The following is a 20984-nucleotide window of genomic DNA, read 5'->3' as shown; positions in this document are numbered from 1 at the left end:
GTAGTAGTTTTTATCACAGATAATTATGTGAATTTTGATACCAGAGTCTAAAGCCTACTCTAAAAATCATAAAGATCTGTAAAAATGATACAATTGTGTTTATGTGCAGTCATTGGCAAGTTCAGGGTATCTTTTTCCAGTTACAGTGTTAAGAGTAGTTTCTTTTTTAAGTCTTTTCTCTACCACTAATTTAAGACAACTATGCTGAAGTAATGGGGTACCATTTTCACTCTAATAGATTTTACATATTTCTCATATGCTTCTTCACTCAGTAGGTCATCTAGTTCTGAAGGGTCACTCAGTATTATCTTCATCAACCAGTCATCTTTATCTAAGATTTGTTCACAAACTCTAGATTTTCTTCAGGTGCCTCATTAATTTCAATTTCTTCTCTGATAGAGGAAAAAGAGTTCTCTGGCAGCTTTCACACTTTTCAAAGCACCAAACTCTTTTTGTTGTTTCTGTTTTCTTCCAATTTCAGGCAGACTACAGTAAACATTTCCCAGAACTTCCTGTGCCAAAATGCTGATTCCTAACTATTCCAATACCATTTTCTGTAGTTATCCATTCATGTTCCTCAGGGAATTTACACATGAGAGGCAGAGTGGGTCCCATGTGCAGCATCTAGACGGCGCCCACCCTCAGCCACCAGGGCCGTGGTAGGCACGGCACAGTGGACCTGGGGCTGAATGCAGGCCTTAGGTCGTAGCTTCGGGCTCTACACCATTTGCAGCACTGTGTTCATAAGGCTACCAAGGGTACCCCTGCTCTGCCTCTCAACCATTGGTGGCCAGGGCTAAAGTGACACCTTTTCAAAATTTTTTGTCAGTGACCACAGTAAGAAACACATCATTGTATATCTTGACTTAGTACATATATAAAATACTTAAAATTATATAAATAAGCAAGAATTTCACAAAATGTCATTAATGTGAACTACGTACATAGCACTCATATTTTGTGATCTAGTTTGTAATCAACTAAATTGATTATATGACCACACATTGAAAAACACATTGCCTTAGCATACCATTTTCTTCACAGTCTCATCTTCCCAAACCCTGTGTCTTTGGCTAGTGTTCTACTGTTCATCCAGATTTTTATTCTTCTGTCCTTTTTTTTTTTGATTATAGATGGACACAATACCTTTATTTATTTATTTATTTATTTGCATGCGATGGCTGAGGATTAAACCCAGTGCCTCATACATGCTATGCAAGTGCCCTACCACTGAACCACAACCGCAGCCCTATTCTTCTGTTTTTGAGAGTACTTTATTCTGCTATATCATCTATGCCCTTCATCATAATTGTCACTTACCCACCACAAAGCCATTTTTCCATATTTAATGAATTTCTATATTCAAACTAATGCTGTTATCTCAAACAAGCAAAGTAATCTCTTCAGTTCTGTTGGCTGCTCATTCCCATAAAGCACACATCGAACCTTTTAATCACATGGAACTGAAGAACTTCTGAATATGAAATTTTAAACTTCAGTATTTCATTTTCTGACTACCATCTTGTAGCCTTTTTTCTGTTACTGAGTGCTCCATTATCCAACACTTCTCATGAGATTTTCTTTCTCTTCTAGTTTCATTTCTTACCATTGGCCATTTTATATCCTATGATAAAATGACTTCAGCAACTCTTCACAGCATTCTTATATCTTCTGTCCCTAGGTTTCTCCCATGATTCCTTTGCTAATCCATGACCTGGGTTTTCTAACCATCTACTTTATCCACATGGATAAACAGGACTGTTGACAGATCAAAGAAACCTTAATTCCATAGAAAATATTATAATTACAGATTGAAGGTCTCAGATCTCACTGGAACCCTCAAATCTGTTTGACTGTAATGTCATGCATTTCTGGTGAGGTTCTTCACCTGTTACCCATGATATAATTCCAGATTATCACCATTTTTCCTACTCTTCTTACCCATTTGTTAGTCCTTCGCAGAAAAATTAGAAGTCATAAGTGAACTCTTTGTCTTCACACCTTTCTAGCCTTCTACAGACATTTCTCCTTTCATTGTCACTTTCCATATAACTTTTGAGGAAAGATGTCTTTTCTCTTGTTCAAAATTTTTCTTTAGACCCCGCAGCTCAGGAGGCTGAGGCAGGAGGACTGCAAGTTCAAAGCTAGCCTCAGCAAAAGCAAGGCACTATGCAACTCAGTGAGATCCTATTTCTAAATAAAATACAAAAAAATAGGGCTGGGGATGTGGCTCAGTTGTCGAGTGCCCCCCGAGTTCAATCCCCAATACAAAAAAAAAAAAAATTAATTTTTAAATGCCTTCTCATCTCTTCTGGGATCCTTTCCTTCAATTTTACTCTTTCATCAGTTTCTCCCAGTGCCATGGCTTCTTCTCATTATCCTTAGCTTATAAAATATGCTGAAGCACATTATGTTTTTAAAAATATAAAACTCATAAAACATTTATCTTTCTCTAGACCTCACTCTATGTCACTTTACAACCAAGGTTGAAATAATGGTCTATAACCACCTTCTGCTTCATTCCCTTACTTGGTTTTCAAGATAATCACGATCAAGTGCCACCATCTCCATCTTTCACCTTCTTCTATCAAGACCCCTCAAGACCCACATAGGTCCCTATTTAGATAAAATTGGGTTCTTTCACCTCTGTGTCCCTAGGGAACTCTGTGTCCCTAGTGCTTCTCACATGTAGTTTTGTTAGACTGTAGGTTCTTTGATAGAAATTTTGTCTCATTTTATCTTTGAGTCCCAAATACTTGATACTGTGATATCAGGAACATAGTAAGAAGTTCATAAATGGTGAGTAAAGTTGGAAGTATCTTTTAAAAATAGAAGTCAAGTAAAATAAGATATAACATACTTTATTAGATTTTTCAGTAATACCAGATAATTATATTTTGACATGTTATTTTATATGATTGATGAAAAATGTACTTTTTCCCAAATAAGTTTCAGAAATTTATCTTTTAAAAAATTTTATTTTTAATTGACACATAGTAATTGTATATTTATGAAATATAGTGTGACATTTCAATAAATGTATGAAAAGTATAATGATGATCAGATTAGGATAATTGCCATATCTCTCACCTCATATTATTCTAGTTTTTCTTTTAATTGCTTCAAGTCTTTATTTAAATGGTATTTATAGTTTTTTATGTTGAAGTTTTAGTTTTTCTTGTCAAAGACACAAATAATTATATTATTTTATAATTTTTTAAATAGGTTAATTAGTATATATGTAGTTATTTTTTTTTTTCTTTTAACAGAATCATTTCGTACACCCACATTTTCATATGGAGTTGATGCACATGGTTTCTCTCTTGGATACAGTAAAAACTGGAGACAAGTCTTTGGTGACGAAAAGAAATATTGGTTACTTCCAATATTTACAAGGTAATTTATAAAATGTAGTTCTGAGAAATTATGGAGTCTGTGTAATCAATATCTCTGGTAAAATATCTTAAGATTCATTCAGAGAATATAATACATTGTGACATTTTTACAAGCCTTGAAATGAAAATTCAAATACATTGATTGCATATAAAATGTTTTTATTAGATAAACAGTAAAGGAAAGTTTGAACAAATATTTGAATGGTAAGTGGAAAAAAAAAAGATGACTTGTAAAACAATAAGAATCACTTTTTCCTTCCAAATGAAAATAAACTGCGGGCTGGGATTATGGGTCAGTGGCAGAGTGCTTGCCTAGCATGTGTGAGGCAGTGGGTTTGATTCTCAGCACCACATATAAATAAATAAAATAAAGGTCAACTGACAACTGAAAAAGAAAGAAGGGCTGGATATATAGTCAGTTGGTAAAATGCTTGCTTTGCATGCACAAGGCCCTGGGTTCAATCCCCAGCATCAAAAAAAAAAAAAAAGAAAGAAAACATGGGCTGGATTTGTAGCTCAGTGGTAGAGTGCTTGCCTTGCATATGTGAGGCCCTGGGTTCAATCCTCAGCACCACATAAAAAATAAATAAAGATAAAGTTACTGTGTCCATCTACAACTAAAAAAAAATCAAAAGAAAGAAAATAAACTAAAATAAAGAATCTTAAGAATTTACACCTCTCACCCATAGCTACAAAGATTCCATCACGGATGTGAATTATGTGTTTTTCATTCTTAAAGAAAACCAAACACGCCTTCCTTTCTAGCTCTCTGGCCATCTTGATGGCTGCTCTTGGTGGGGGGCCCTCCTACATCTAAGGCAGGAAGATAGTGGCCCCAAAAAAGACGAAAAAGTCTCTGGAGTCGATCAACTCTCGGCTCCATCTTGTTTTGAAAAGAGGAAAGTATGTACTGGGCTACAAGCAAACTCTGAAGATGATCAGACAGGGCAAAGCGAAATTGGTCATCCTCTCCAACAATTGTCCACTTTGAGGAAATCTGAAATAGAGTACTATGCCATGTTGGCCAAAACTGGTGTCCATCACTACAGTGGCAATAATATTGAATTGGGCACAGCATGTGGAAAATACTACAGAGTGTGCACACTGTCTATCATTGATCCAGGTGATTCTTATATCATTAGAAGCATGCCAGAACAGACTGGTGAAAAGTAAAACATTTAAAATTTTTCTTTAATAAAACTTGGCAGAGCTTGTTTTAAAAACACTTCATTCAGAAAAAGAAAAAGAAAACCAAACACATATGCAGTTTTACCTCAAGGGTAAAAGAAAAATATGTTCAAGTTGATTGAATTTTCATTTCTCCCTGTAATTCCCAGCTCTTTTAGGCCATCTGTATACCAAAGACATTATAGAAAAGGGAGGGAAATTTGAAATTAGTGTGGCAGACTGGTTTGAGTCATAGGGTTTTTCCTTAATTAACCAAATTGCCTTTTTTTGTGAGGCTGAAAATGACTTATTTGGATTTCATTTGTGAAGGACATTTCTTCTTAATAGAATTATAGATGTTGTTTCACTGTCTCCTGACTTGCATTTTTTCTTTTGAGAAGTTTGTGGTCACTCTTACTTTTTCACTTTCTATATAATGTGTCTTTTCTTTGGTTGTTATTACTTTGATGAAGTTTGATTATGGCAAACCTTGGTTTAATTTTCTTCGTGTTTCTTGTGCTTGGATTAGTTGACCTTCTTGCCTTGGTTTTGTAGTTTTCATCAATATAGGAAAAATTGTTAACCATTTTTTCTTTTATCTTCTTTCTTATTACTGCAGCAACATCAACTACATATGAGTTATTCTGAAGGGTTTTCCACAGCTTAGTTAATGTACATTTTTGTTCCATCTTTGTAAGTTTCATTTTTTATAGATCTTATTGCTATGTACTCAGATTCATTACTTCCTTTTGTTTACTTTATGAATTGTCTCATGTGTTCAAGATTTTTCTATTCCCAGTGTTTGGAACAGGACTAATTGTTATTTCCTCTAATCAATGAATTCATGTTTTTTTTTCCTCCCTTTCTTTAAAGATATGTTTCTGTTATCTTCTGCTTTGCATGGTTTCTGCCCAACCAACCTCTTACTTTATTCTGCAAATTGCAAATTACTGTCAGCACATCCCCATGGTTCTAAAATTTTAACTTCCCCACTGGTTTTAAGCAGTTTGAACATGATGATATTTCTTGGTGTTTATTCTACCTAGTGATCTTTAAGGCTTCTTGAATTTGTAAATTTATGGTTTTCATCAGATTCGAAAATTTTTATTGATTATGTCTTTAGTTGTTCTGTTGTAGTTTTATATTTTTTGTTTGTGTGGTTTTATTCTTTTGCCTACTGCACTCTTTTATTCCCTTTCCCCAACAGCTTTTTTTTTTCCTACTCTCAAGTATATATATGTTAAATTGCTTTGTAGTGACCCACAAGTCATTTTCTGATTTGCTGTTCTATCCTTGTTTCCCATCTTCTTTTCTGTGTTTGCTCCATCTTGGTTAGTTTCTCTTGTTTTATCTATAAATTCATGGATCTCTTCTTCTACATTGTCTACTGTGTTGGTAAACTTATCCAATGACTTTTTCATTATAGATGTTGCATTTTTCAGCTTTAGAATGTCAGTTTGGTTCTTTTTTATATCTCATATTTATTTTCTGTGTATCCACTTTTCCTTTAAGTTCACATTTATAATCACTGTTTTGAAGTCTTTCACTGAAATTGCTGATTTTCTGATTCTTTTCTATTGATTTGCACCTCCACCCCCCACCCCACCCCTTAGCTGTGAGATCACATTTTCTGCTGCTTTTTATGCCTAGTAACTTTCTTTTGGCTGGTGACATTTTGAATGCTATTTTGCTGAGTATCTAGATTTTATTGTCTGTATAAAGAATTGAATTTTGTTTTGGCAGGTGGGTACTTATGTTTCAGCTTGGGATTGTTGTTGCTGTTTGTTTTGGCACTGGGGATTGAACCCAGGGGTGCTTAACCACTGAGCCACATCTGCAGACCTTTTTCTTAGTATTTACTTTAGAGATGGGCCTCATTAAATTGCTGAAGCTGGCTTTGAAATTGTGATCCTCCTGTCTCAACCTCCCGAGCTACTGGGATTACAGGCATGCACCATCATGTCAAGCTCAGTTTGGGATTTTTGAGGTTTATTTTAAGCTTCACTAGGATGGATCCAGCATAGCATTTTCTCTGCAGCTAGTTTAATGCTATAATAAAGGTGGGGTTTCTTTCAAAACCATGTGTTCAGTGAGATCTCTGTATTCTGGCTGGTCAATTTTAATGCCTCCTTGTGGAAACTGTGAATCTGTTCAACTTACACTTCCCAATGTTCTTTTCCCAGTTCACCTGTGTAGCTTACTGTTCATCAAAAGATTCAAGTACAGTATGTGGATATATCTGTAGCCATTTCTCTGTGTGTCTTCCTCTTTCTCAGCTATGTCTTATAAATTCTTGCCACTTGGCTTCTCAAAGCTCCTATCTCTGTTACCTCAATGCAATATAACTACCTTACTTTGCTTGGATTCCCCTCCTGATGCTGAGGTTCTGGCAAAAAGCTGGGACTCACTTCTTTTTTTTTTTCTTTCTGAGACCACAGTCCTGTTCTGTTTTTTAAAAAGTTATGTTGTATGCTGTCCAGTTTCTGGCTGTTTAAGACTATGGGCAAATTTACCAGTTATTCTCTCTTGGCCTTTTTTGTCCCTAAGTTTTTTTTTTTTTGCTCTGTTGTATACAGTTGTGGTATGTTAAGCACATATACTAAAATTGGAATGATATGGAGAAGATTAGCATGGTCCCTGCACAGGGATGACATATAAATTCATGAAGCTCCATATTAAAAAAAAAAAAAAAAGTGAAAGTAAGATATAACTTAACCTTTTTTGGCTGTAAGCTTCTTGAAGATAGAGATTTTCTTTTGTTCACTGTTATAACCCTAGTGTGTAAAATATTACCCAGAATATCATAGGTATTCAACAGATACCTATGACATTGGGGTTTTTATTGTTTTGTAGTGCTCAATATTAACTAGAGAACCAACCCAGGAACTCACCCATTCAAGGAGTTCAGTACTGAGCTATATCCCCAGCCCTAGATATTTGTTTAATGAATGTTGTTGAATGAATAAACATGTGGAACTTATATCTTGAATTTCATTTAGCCTGGATGATGTCTTAAATGATTATAATGAAAACTCAATTATCCACATACTTGAATAGTTCTGTTTGAGGTGTAAACTAGGCATCATAATCTTTAGTAGATCTTAGTAGATTATTTCTAACTATGTGTAAATTATAAAAGAAAAGAGCCTTCATTAGAGGTAGAAGCCTTCTAAATTAGAAATCCTAGGAATTATTCTCTGAAAAGAACATTTCTTTCTCCCATGCTCCTGAAAGACATTAAATTTGACCACTTTGAATAACTTAATATGATTCAGGTTATCACTGTTTCTCATTATGCAGTTTGGGTGATGGTTGCAGTTTTCCAACTCGCCTTGTTGGGATGGATCCAGAACAAGCTGCTACAGGCCAAAGTGAACATTCCAGAAGGTGTGCTTTTTTTGTCCCTAAGTTTTTTTTTTTTTTGCTAAACAACTATATACTTGTGTTATACATACATATCTTATGAATATGTACAACAATAATCCAGTAAGCCACCATAGATAAGAAAAAAATCTATTTAAAGTTTTTAACTGAAGTTTAATATGTATATGTGCCTAATATGCAGGCTGGGGATGTGGCTCAGTGATAGAGCTCTTTACTGGAACATGTGAGGCCATGAGTTCAATCCCACTACTGAAAGAAAAAAAAAATTTAAAACTAGGACAATCACAAAATGTTGGAAATGTCTGGGCAAACTAGGAAGCAAGTAAATATGGTGCATCTTCCTAAAAAGTGAGGTATTCTTCAAAGAAATTAGTCATTATACTAGTTACCATTTTATTATGATAAGTAGGTTTTTAGCTATACTATCAAAATAATGAGGATTTAAACAATTTTTTCTTATTCATCTTAAGGAATTTTTTCTCATAATATTTGTATGGTAAGCAAATTTTCATCAATTCCGTGAAATAGTTCAATTTAAATGAAATTTTAAAGAATCTAGAGAAAATTCTGCCAAAGTGAAATAGTTGAGCCATATTTATGACAGAAATAGATTATAGAGGAGGAGGGGTCATAAGTTCCAAGCTAACATATTAATATTAGAAGACATAGGCCTTAGAACCTACAACCTAAGGCCTTAGAACTTAGAGTTCTAACATTTATTGTAGTCTCTGAACAAGTCATTGAAACTGTCTGAGCCTCAGTTTCCACCTCTGTAAAATGAAGATAATGAGACTTGCCTCCAGGGGTTACTGAAAGGGTCAAAATGATGTGCATACATACACATTTATAGAGTCTAGCACACTCTCTGGCCCACATCAGACACCAAATAAATTTTTATTCCTTTTCCTCCTTTCCTTCCTCCATTCCCCTCCTTCCCTGGTTCTCTTAGCTAGAAAAATAAGTCAACGCTAAATCACTAAATCATTTTTTCCCCTTAGATCTAAACTGGCGAGGTAGAAAGCAGAAAACTTGGGAAATGACAGGTAATTTTTTTGTACTGGCCACAGTCATAGCTCCTCACCTGTCCTCATACTACCTTATGGCACCTGATTAACATAGTGTTAAAACTTTTCAGACTGGCCTCTGAAGCTTTTTTCTTTTGTCTAATTGTTTCATTTGCAGTTTTAGAATACAGATTCTTGGGTCCAGAGAGCCATTTCATTGGGGTGGGGGGGTCCGTGGGCATATTTTCCTTTTCAAGGTGGCTTTTTCAGATGGCTGAGATCCCATGAGTTGCCCTCACATATTTAGGAGAAGGAATACTAATATGCTGCTTATTAATTTATTAAGTATCCTTAATTTAGCATTAAACAATTTACTAAGTTATTTGTTCCTCTTTTCAGTATTGGCTCAAATCAACCTTTTCCTATCAGACCACTTAGTGAATCAAAAAACCGTTTGTTGGACAATGAATCTCAATGGCTAGAGAATGGAGCTGAAGAAGGTGTTGTCAGATCAGGTAATAATTCTCACCTGAAAACACTGCTTCACCTATTTGGTTCAAATGAAAAGCAACAGATTTAATAAATGTTGAAAAAAACAAAGCAATGTGATATTTTGAAATACTGAAATGTGAAACTGTAATAAAATGTCTTATAAATGGGATGTTTGTGTTTATTGGCGGCTTCTGTGAGGAAAGGGGGCAGAGAAAGGCAGGTATAATGTTTTTTATTGCATTCAGCTGTTTTTTTTGTTTTCCAACCACACATTTCTTCAGTAGTGTGGAAAGTCCTTTTGACATACGCTATTTCAAATAATGTTCTAAATAACTATTATTCAGGATTCTAGCTCATACTTATTGAAACTAATTTTTAAAAATTATAGTACTCTTTAAGAGTGCACTGGACCCAGTGTGGTAAGGCCCACCTGTAATCCCAACTATTTGAGAAGCTGAGGCAGGAGAAACTATAGGTCAAGGCCAGCCTAGGCAATTTAGCAAGACCCTGTCTCAAAAATATTTTAAAGGAATATGGGGACTAGGATGTACCTTTAGAGGTACAGCACTCTCCTAGCATGCATGAGGGCCTGGGTTCCACCCCCAACACTCTCCTCGCCCCCACAAAAGAAAAGATACACTGAATGTGCTTTATTTTTCTATATAGTTCTAGGCTCAAACCCAAGGCCATACAGGTGCTAGGCAAGTGCTTTATCACTTAGCTACACCTCCCCCCTCTTGTTTTAACCTTTCTTAATGACTCATTTCATGAATTATAGAGTAGTTGATAAAATTGAAGTGGGATTTTTAATCAGATCTGGGTTTACTTAACTAGCTGAATACATGTCTGAGGTGTTTCTTTTTTTTTGGGGGGGGGGCAGTATCAGGGATTGAACTCAGGGGCACTCAGCCACTGAGCCACATTCCCCAGCCCTATTTTGTATTTTATTTAGAGACAAGGTCTCACTGAGTTGCTTAACATCTTGCTTTTGCTGAGGCTGGCTTTGAACTTGCAATCCTCCTGCCTCAGCCTCCTGAGCCACTGGGATTACAGGCATGCGCCACTATGCTCAGCATGAGGTATTTCTTAATAGGAATAATAATATTGTCGTGTCTTCCTGCACTGTTAAAAAAAAAAAAAGTTTGAGATCTTAAAATCAATTTGTACCAACTCTAGGAAATAATACTAAAAACTTGCTGTCAGAATTTATCTTCTTTAGAAAGAAGTATTTCTTTGGCTTTTAGCAGCATTTAAACATTTTCTTAAATTAGTAAGTTTAGAATCTTATTTAGGATCTTGTATAAGTGGAAAAATTCATTTTATGGACTTTTAAATTATTGCTGCTTAACATCTTTAATGCCGTTGTATACTATGGGGCTAAATATGAAACTAGACTTCTGACACAATGCTCTTTATTCACTTCTCCGTGTAGAGAAGGCAAATGGTTTGTGCTATAAACATATTTAGTGCTTACATAATATTTGTCTTTACTGTAATCAATTTTATCATTTAGCCAGGAACTTAATATTTTTTTCATGTCATATATAATTATGTGCTTACAGGGACAAATAATCATGTTACAGTGGCAATAGAAAATTGAGTACCACTTGTTCATAACTAACCATTTGATAAAACCAAGGTAAGACAGTATAAAGGTAATTTCCTTGAGCAAATGTAGTTTATATTTGCATATTTCATAACCTCAAAACATTTGCTTTTTTTTTTTCATTATATCAATACAATAGTATAGAAAAGATTGGAGGGTAACATATGCCAAAATTTCGTTTCTCTTACTACTCCTAGCACAATGAAAAAAACATTTGTTGGAGAGATAAATGAAGGAAAAATAGAAATAGTTTATGATTGGTATGTGGACAACTAACTTTTCAGTAAACAGTACCTTATTAGTTTTTTTTTAAAGATGATTTTTGCCCACAATTTGATCCAGAGAAGAATGATTACAGGCTGAAAAAGATTTAAGATGTTCATGATGTTATTTATTTAGTTTTATAAAGACACACCAACAGATTGTTGCTGTGTAACAAATTACCACAAATTTACTGCTTAGGACAACTGTGCACAGTTACTACCAGTTCCTTTCCAGCAGTTCAGTTTTCCAAAGGTATCTCACATGGAGTCTCAACTAGCAGAGCATCAGCTTACTTGATTTCAGGCTCATCAGAGGCTAATCAGGTCCTTACAGCAGACCTGGTGCCTGTGTCCACAAGTAGAGCTGAAGCCTAGGACCTAGGACAGAATGAGATCACAAGCTTGGGATGGCTTGGCAGAGTGTCACATTGGGCAGAGTAGGCTGTGGTCTGAAGAGGAACTAAAGTGTATGTGCAAACATAGACTTGTACCAAAAGCCGTAGCTATGAAACAGCCCTTGTTCCTGGAGAGGCGCTCAGTACTGCTTCTACATTGTTTCTTAATGTAGGCAGGATACTGACTGAAACTTGTGGTTGTTGAGAGTCACTAGCTGAAGTTTCTCTAATGGACACTGTGGGAACTTCCCCACATCTACAGCAAACTCTGAAGAGGTGAAGGTAGATACCTCATCTGATGATTCCCATGTTAACATCAGGAAGTGATGAATTCCCCTCTTAAAATAAATAAATATTTTTTTTTTTTAAAGAGAGAGAGTCCAGAGAGAGAGAGAGAGAATTTTTAATATTTATTTTTTAGTTTTCGGCGGACACAACATCTTTGTTTGTATGTGGTGCTGAGGATCGAACCCGGGCCGCATGCATGCCAGGCAAGCGTGCTACCACTTGAGCCACATCCCCCGCCCGAAAATAAATAATTTTTTTAAAAAAGAATCCCCCTCTGTTAATCTTGATTCCTTAGGAAAAGAAAGGGTTATTCCCTACTTACTGTTTATTAAAAAATCTTTATTAAATTTAGTTACGTTGGGACTGGGGTTGTAGCTTAGTGGTAGAGTACTTGCCTAGCATTTGTGAGGTACTGGGTTCAATCCTCAGCACCACATAAAAATAAATAAATGTATCCATCTACAACTAAAAAAAAAAAAAAAAGTAAAAAACTTTAGTAACATTAGCTGGGCACTGTGGTGCACAGCTGTAATCCCAGCAACTCGGGAGGCTGAGGCAGGAGGATCCAGAGTTTGAAACCAGCCTCAGCAACTTAGCAAGGTCCAAAGCAATTTAGTGAGATATTATCTCAAAATAAAAAGGGTTGGGGATGTAACTCAGTGGTTAAGTACCCCGGGTTCAGTACCTGGTACCAAAAAGTTTTTTTAATTAAAAAATAAACAAATTTAGTAACAATAAAGAATTTATTTCCTATCTTATAATAGAATCATCTTTATATCTTAGCCCACAGAGCCATTTAATATTTTGAGAAATAAAAAAATCTAATTTTAACTAATTCAATTGTTTCTGTTTTCATAGGTGTATAAAAACACATTGTCGACTGATATTTTCAATTTTATTTGCAAGAAAATGATCAAAGGAATGAAATAATTTGAGTATAACAGAAGATATATTTTTTAAAAAAGGAAGCCTTTGTACAGTTCGCTGGATCCACAGGAGCACTACAAGCAGAATGATGCCTTAATTTTAAGTGTCCATTTGTGCAACATTGACTCACAGCTCAAAAGTGACTTGATTTTACTTTGGAAATAATACCTGTTACGACATGCTATAATATGTGCTGTCATCACTTATGTGCATAAGTATTTTTTTTGATATCTGAATTACAATATTAGAATTATTTCTTGGTATTCAGATAGGTTCTCACTCCAAAAACACAAACTAAAAACTTGTCTTAAATGAAGTATATCTAGGGTAAATGGTGGCTGAAAGTGAATAATATCCAAATTACTGTTGCTTGTACTGTATAAGAGAAAGAAAATAACTGCTTTTTTATTGAGTATTTGCTAATTTATAATTACTATTTTATACTTTTCAACATTTTTAATAAAATTTTTTATTGTTGGCTATAATAACACTCAGAATGATTCAGATATCTAATCATTTAGAACATAGAATTCATGGGGATAATTTATTGATGGCTTAGAAGCATTACTACAACCATGTAGTATAGTATATGCCAAAGGCTTAAAAAAATCTTGGAAGTATAAGAAATATTTTGGGTACAATGCTTTTTTTATTACTTTTTGTTGAACTGTCAGGGGTTATTTATATGGGTAGGGGAAACACAAAGGTATTTGTGATATAGAAAAGTTGGGCACAATAGGGATAGATGGAAGTGGCTAAAAGAAAAATAAAGAAAAAGGTAGACAGGATACTGTAAGGTGTTGAAAAATATTTTCAAGCCAGATGCATTAGTACACCCAATCCCAATTCCTGGGGAGGCTGAGGCAAGAGAATTGCAAGTTTGAGGTCAGCCCAGGCAATTTAGCAAGACCCTGTCTCAGAATAAAATAAAAAGGGCTGGGGATTTAGTGCAGTAGTAGAGTTTTTGCCTAGCATGCATGAGGCCCTGGGTTCAATTGCCAGTACTGGGGAAAAAAAAATTTTTTTTTCTTTTTCAGTGCTAAATGTATTGAGAATAAAACATGCTGTTGAGTTGACTTTTAAATTTCAATTTAAGTAATAACTAAATTTTTCTTTGAAACTTTTTATAGTGATCCTATAACTTATAAACAGTGACTTAAAGTATAAAGTAGGAACAATACTTGAGAGTAATACTGCTTTTAGGAAGAAATTCTAAATCTGAGTAGTCATTTAAAAGTCCCAGTCTCTGAGAAGTGGATTCTACTCTTAACTGCAAAATCTTAAATCTGACTTCTTATTAGCAGTTTATTCTCGCCAGATACACTTTTCCTTTTAAAATCTTAACTTAAATGACATGAATTGCTGTATTCTAGAGAATAGTACAATATCATATTAAAAGATAATGTAGAAATGTTACTTCTCATTTATACTATTGAATCAGATACACATCCTTGAAATGATTGGTTGCTTCCAGTAGATGGGTAGAGTGAAATCTTAGCAGCTTAAGTAAGTATCAGAGGCTGTAATTTCCATATATATAAAATGGAAGCATGGGTCCTCAATATTTTGGACTGGATGATTTCTAACATTCTGCAATGCCTGATTTTGCAAAATAACCTTGTTTTTCATCCCTCTAACAAATATTTTAGCAGTTTCTTCTAATGTTAACCAGTATACTAGGGATAACTGTTTAAATCTAGCATAAATTTTATAGCTGATGTTCCAAGATTATAGTTTGAAGGATTTGCTTAATTCCCACCGGCTATTAAATCTTAAAAAGTAATTTTTTTTCCCCTTTAGACCAAAGGAACAATTAAGCTTTGAAAACACTTTGGAGTCCTATAATATGGTTTCTTCTATCTTCATTTCAATTCTTTAATCTTAATTCTGGAAAACTAGAATGAGAGTTAAGAGAAATCAGTTACCAACCAAGAACATGTCAGTTTGGTGGTTTGTATATTATAAAGAGTGAGTAAATGTTTATCTGTACTTCACTATTTTCAGAAATGTTCTGATCCTTTTTGTATATCTATATTTAGATCAGAGGATTTGCATGCACCTGGCTAACAATTGCAAAAGCTTAATTTTCCCCTTTAACCTATTCAGGCACTTTTAAAAGTGGAATTATAATCTTTCTTAATTCTTCTCATTTGTTATTTAATATCTTTAATAGCATAGTAAACAAACACCTTTTCAGAAATTTTCAGTTTAAGACTTTTACTGTAGTTACCTTTGATTTAATTACAGCCAACATTTTGCCATATTCTAAATAATCTAGCTGAATTTATTCATACATTTTACTGACAATTCATTAAGAGCCTACCAGTGGTATAGGAACCAGGAAAAGGCTGCCTCTTTGGTATTTCAACTGGTATTGATTACTGATATCAACTGTTTGAGGAGAAAGGTCAAAATGAAGCCTTGCCAAAATTTCTAATTATTACTATTTTTCATCCTTCAAACACTTGAACATTTGTGATGATACTGAGGAAAAACAAGGTTGAATTTCAGGTCTTGCCATTGCCATTAAAAACAAATTAGGAGTCTTGGTTTACCTGGGCACAGACTTACTTGAAGATTTGATACCTGAGTTCTCTGACAAAATATCATTATGCCAAACCAAAGAGCAGCTGCAGTATATTAGTGGTTGAACATGTTTACACAGCTTAGTGCATCTTTACATGAAAATGATTTTTTAAAAAAACTTTTTACATATTCAATGGTTATGATCCAGTGTGTCACAAGTGAGTATAATTGTAAGATGAGTTTGAATCAAATATACAGTGTTTACTTGAATTTTATTTCTATTAGAAAGCAAATTTTGACTATGTTTACAGGAGCATTTAAGATGATCAGATGTGAGATTCTCCATTCAGTTGTCTTGAAAATGTATACACAAAGGACCTGCATATTTGGGGCATTGAATAGACAGTAACTTACATGTAAGTTTCACTTACATTTTGTTTTAGGACTAGCACTGCTGTCAATGAAAAATATTTTTAACTAATGTGTTATTAAGAAATTAATCATATTTTTGCATTTCAGCCAAAATAAAGACCATATCTAATAACCTGTTAGATACAGGTAGTCTGTAAATCTGAAATCCATGTTTCATAATGATCTAAACTGTATTTTTTTCAATTTCAATTTAAAATGCAGTGTAGATTAAGAAAGTCCATATTTTTCTGATGACTCCTCTATATTATTTTGTTGGGTTGCATAAAGAAGCAAGGATACATTTGTAATAAAAGAGTAAGAAAGCTACTAGCTAAGTTAATTATATTTGTATATGATTGCAGATGAGTCTATGCCCATTTAAAAGAAAAGATGGACTCTATTTTAAAAGTGATCTTTAATAATGCTTTTATAGAAACAAATTTGAAATACAGTTTACCTTGGTTGTCTTATGAAGAACCATAAACCTTGTATTTATTTCTCATTTGTATAATCCTGGACCATTACTTAATGTTGACTCTGTCTTTTGGATGGCCTAACCTACATTAACATTTATGCAGAACAATTAAACAATTTTTTTCAAAAATCATATTTACTTTATTAATAAATAAATAAATATATATACAGTCTTGTTTTTGAGTTTTTTGTTTGTTTTTGTTATAAAGTGGTATTTGCCAGATGAGAAAAATAATTATTATTTTGGTCAATTTGAAAATCTTATAGTATTTTACAGAAATAGACTAATAATTTAGGAAAACCTCCTCTAAGATGATATGTACACGGTGCAATAAAGTTGTATTTACTAGTTTAATTTAATACCTAAAGAGTTTCATTTAGCTTTTACTAATCATAATTTCAGAAGTTACTTTAGGATCTTGAGTATCTTCACATCACTATGAAGTTATTGAGTCGTGGCTAAATGCCAGGTAATAGATTTTATCTTGTTTATTCTTTTATGCCATCTGTGTTTGGGTTCCCTTCAGTTCTAATATGGACGGACAAATAAAAACAGAAGGCTCTGAGGTTGAGCTGATTTCCAGTTCTTAGGATAGTTAAATTTCAAAATGTTCACAAGAACAATAGAGGCCAGTAGAGATGAACCAACCTTTCCCTACCCCATTCAAAACATTATTTTGGGACTAGAGAGGAGGAGTAACGACTAAATGGCCAAAAGCCTGATTTAACACCAAAAAAAGATGTTTACTTTCATTAAATAACATCAATATGGCTTTACTTTTCTCATTTCTTATAGACTGGCTTTTTGGAGCCCCACTGGCAATTAGTAATGCTGTTCTCTTATATATATGTTTTACTATGTCTTCCAGAATTTACAGGGATGGGAACTAAGTTTTTCAATACAACAGATTTTTATGGGTGTTTTAACAAATTTGTAACATTAATGTTAGTGTCTTTGACCCCACCTTGTCAGTGCCTTCCACCAGATAGGAGATAGGATTTAGGTGATGTTTATACTCAGTAATTCATCACTTGTGGTTCTTAAACCCTCTATCTTCTCTATTCTCAATATAAGGAGATTGTTTTCATCAGGATTTCTATCTCTATTAACCTTCTGTTGTACTTCCTCTTGGCCTCTAAGCCAGGTTAATACCTTCAGTGCTACCTAGAACACTGTATTTCTATTACTTATTTCGCTTTGTTGTTTATTATACATACTTTTAAGTGAACTACAATAAATTCTTGAAGACTGATTTGTTTTGTAGTAGCCACGCACAAAATGAACATAAGATCAGAAAGGAATTGTTATGAATTTCATATCTATTAAATTTTCCTGTAGTGTTCCTAGGTTCTCAATAAAGTGAGTTCCAGAACCTACAAAATTTTCCTAAATTTGAAAAAAATTGATCAAATTTTCATGTTTTAGTAGTTGTTCATGTTGGTGCAGTCTCTGGAGAGCACTTTGGTTTGGCAACATTCATCAAGTTTTCAAATGTTCATATTTTTTGACACCTCAATTCTACTTTTAGGAGTTGTATAGATATGTTGTATTTTATATTAGGATATTCATCGCAGGACTGTATGAAGCAAAACAAGATTGCAAATGACATATATGTCTCACCTTAATTTATGGTTGTAAGTGCAATTAAATATCTGAAAGGATATACAGTCAATATGAAGAAGGTTGCCCCCAAAGAAGGAAACCAGAAATAGACCATGTTCTAGCTGGTCAGGGTGGTGCATGCCTATAATCCCAACAATGGGAGGCTGAGGCAGGATTGCAGATTGAAAGGCAGCCTCAGCAACTTGGCAAGCCCCTAAGCAATTTAGGAATACCCTGTCTCAAAAAAAATTATTTTTTCTTAAAGAGGCCTGGGGATTAATAGCCCCTAAATTCAATCCGTGGTACCAAAAAAGAAAAAAAAAAAAGGCTCTGTTTCTCCATATTCCTTTTTGTACCATGTGCATACTATTTAAAAAGAAACAGTGAAGAAAAGATATGATGCCAGACCACTGCTAACCATTTGGGAAAAAATAGAGCTCCTTGTCTTTCACAATGGTACTTCAAAACAATGCCAGATGTCTCACTAACTTAATTATTTTAAGATGAAAGGTACTTCAAGAAAATAAGGGTAAAGTCTTTTATAGTGGGATAAGAAAGGTGTATAATGCTGGTAACAAAAAAACAGTACACTAATAAAAAATGAGGGTCTAAGTATAACTCAGGGGCAGAATGTTTAGTTTGTGTAAGGCCCTGGGTTTAATCCCCAAAACCACAATAATTACTTTAGTGGATATAGAATGAACAAAATTCACACCAAAAAAATAATTATCAGTAGTACAACATATGAAAAGATGTTTACTTTCATTAAATAAATATATGAAAGCAATTAATGTTATTTTTTCTTAGAATAATTGCTGAGGTTGTAGGCATAGAAGCATTTTTGGTAAGAGTATAGAATGATCTAACTTTAAAAAAAGGAATTGGGCAATAAGGGTCAAAGTTTTTACTGTACATAACCTCTGTAGCAACCCTACTTTGGGGGATTTATACAGAAAGGAAGGCTAGTTTGAGAAGCAGAGGGAGAGGATTTATATAGAGAGAGGAGAAGGTGGGGGGGACAAAAGCAGGGGCCAATCAGAGATCGGAGAGTCCCCCAGGTTGGGGTAGCCTAGGCACCCCAGTTACAGAAACAGCCCCATTACCCCAGTTATAGAAACAATACCCCATTAGATATGTGTGCCCCGTTGCTGGGGAGTTATTCTTTATGTTTGCAGAAGCCATATCTTGGGGCCGTTCAGGCACGTATATGGAAGCCATTTCTCAAGCTCTAACTGTCATGTACATGGAGAATCACAAAACCAGAATCACAAGACTGGGGATTTCTTTTTCCCCAGTGATTGCACTTCCATGGTCAGCAGAGGTCCCAACATGAAATAGTGTCAATATTTTCAATTTTCTTAGATTGTCTAATGGGCTAAACCACTCTGAAAAATATCATTAATCAAGTGGGGAAAAAGGCACACTCATACATTGCTGGTGGGACTGCAAATTGGTGCAACCCTAACAGAAAGCAGTATGGAGATTCCTTAGAAAACTTGGAATGGAACCACCATTTGACCCAGCTATTCTACTCCTCAGTCTATACCCAAAGAAATTAAAATCAACATACTATGGTAACACAGCCACATTAAAGTTCATAGCAGCACAATTCACAATAATAACTAAACTGGAACCAATCTAGATGTCCTTCAGTAGATGAATGGATGAAGAAACTGTGGCACATATACATAATGGAATATTACTCAGCACTAAAAGAGAATAAAATTATGGCATTTGCAGGTAAATGGATGGAACTGGAGAATATCATACTAAGCAAAGTAAGCCAATCCCAAAAAATCAAAGCCCAAATGTTCCCTCTGATATGTACATGCTGATCCATATGGGGGAGAGCATGGAAAAAATAGAGAAACTTTGGGCAAAGGGGAGGGATGGCGGGAAGGGGAAATGAGGGCAGGAAAGATGATGAAATGAGATAGATATCATTACCCTAGGTATGACAGCACAGATGGTGTGACACTACGCTACATCATGTACAACCAAAGAAATGCAAAGCTGTGCTACAATTGTGTACAATGAATCAAAAATGCATTCGCTATTGTATATACCTAATTAAAATAAATATAAATAAAATACATCTAACAATACTTTTCACTGAGTAAATAGAAGGGAGAAGTTAATTATGCATTTATTTAGCATTGCTGTTTATAGTGTATATTAAATAACGTATGTTCTATTTTCATGTGATAGAACATATTTTTGTATACTTTTTGGTTAAATTTATAAGGAAGACTTTATTTTTATTTTTTGGTACTGGGGAGAGAATCCAAGGGCACTCAACCACTAAGCCACATCACCAGCCCTATTGTATTTTATTTAGAGATAGGGTCTTGAGTTGCTTAGTGCCCCACTTTTGCTGAGGCTGGCTTTAAATCCTCTTGTCTCAGCCTCCTGAGCCACTGGGATTACAGGCATGCACCACTATACCCTCCCTAACCCCCCAACCCCCCCTTTGGGGTTACCTTTACTCTGAAAAAAAGCTTACTTAAAAAAAAAAATCTTTAACTGGTGGTTGATATGGTATGACAACAATCCTGATAAATACCTTTTACCCCAATTAAATGTCTACTTTTAGTAGTTAAATCCCAGAAGAAAAAAAAATTTTTTTTTTTTTGATGGAGGTGTATTATTGGGTTTGAGTCCAGGGGTGATTTGTGTATGTGTCTATGTGGTGTTGGGGATTAGAACCCAGGGCCTTGTGCATTCACGGCAAACACTGTACCAACTGAGGTGTATATCCAGCCCAAGGGGACATTTTACCCCTGTGCTACATCCCCAGCCCCCACTCCTCTATTTTTGGTTAAATTATTGAGGCTGGCCTCTGCCTCAACCTCCCAGTACAGGGGATTACAGGTGTGTACTGGACCAGAAAATGCTAATTTTAAGAGCATGTTATTTATTTTTTGAAGTATGTTTAACTGGAAAAGCACGTATTTCCATTTAAGTTGAGGCAACTATTCTTGACAGAAGGTAGACAAACTATTGTTGCACAATAAAGCCCTATCAGATCCACTGAAGCCAAGACCCCAAA

The 20984-nt window shown here is 34.7% G+C and overlaps 1 protein-coding gene, 1 non-coding gene and 1 pseudogene across 5 annotated transcripts in view; all 3 read left to right on the top strand.

The window, feature by feature from the left end:
• Nucleotides 1-16502, top strand: part of Zdhhc20 (zinc finger DHHC-type palmitoyltransferase 20) — a 78891-nt gene extending 62389 nt beyond the window's left edge. For 2 of the 4 annotated variants that reach the window (XM_058580672.1, XM_046447824.2), the window contains 5 exons: nt 3270-3396; nt 7863-7949; nt 9350-9465; nt 11005-11081; nt 12853-16502. In XM_058580672.1, the coding sequence (XP_058436655.1) occupies nt 3270-3396; nt 7863-7949; nt 9350-9465; nt 11005-11042 (368 nt within the window). In that variant the 3' untranslated portion in view covers nt 11043-11081; nt 12853-16502. Of the gene's footprint in view, nt 1-3269; nt 3397-7862; nt 7950-8944; nt 8990-9349; nt 9466-11004; nt 11082-12852 lie in introns of those variants that run through there. The other 2 variants (XM_058580676.1, XM_058580685.1) reach the window with 2 other exon arrangements.
• On the top strand, nt 3619-7838 carry LOC131424289 (large ribosomal subunit protein eL30-like; annotated as a pseudogene).
• On the top strand, nt 7141-7242 carry LOC124095313 (U6 spliceosomal RNA). The gene has a single exon (XR_006852448.1). It is a non-coding gene; the product is annotated as a U6 spliceosomal RNA (small nuclear RNA).
• Nucleotides 16503-20984: the final 4482 nt, after the last annotated feature.

The sequence above is a fragment of the Marmota monax genome, unplaced genomic scaffold (assembly GCF_021218885.2).
Source record: "Marmota monax isolate L192 unplaced genomic scaffold, Marmota_monax_Labrador192_F-V1.1 WCK01_AAM20220418_F8-fsc00043, whole genome shotgun sequence".
In the NCBI taxonomy this organism is placed as follows: Eukaryota; Metazoa; Chordata; class Mammalia; order Rodentia; family Sciuridae; genus Marmota; species Marmota monax.
Note: the sequence above shows the minus strand (reverse complement) of the source record. Positions and strands in the feature narration are given on the sequence as shown.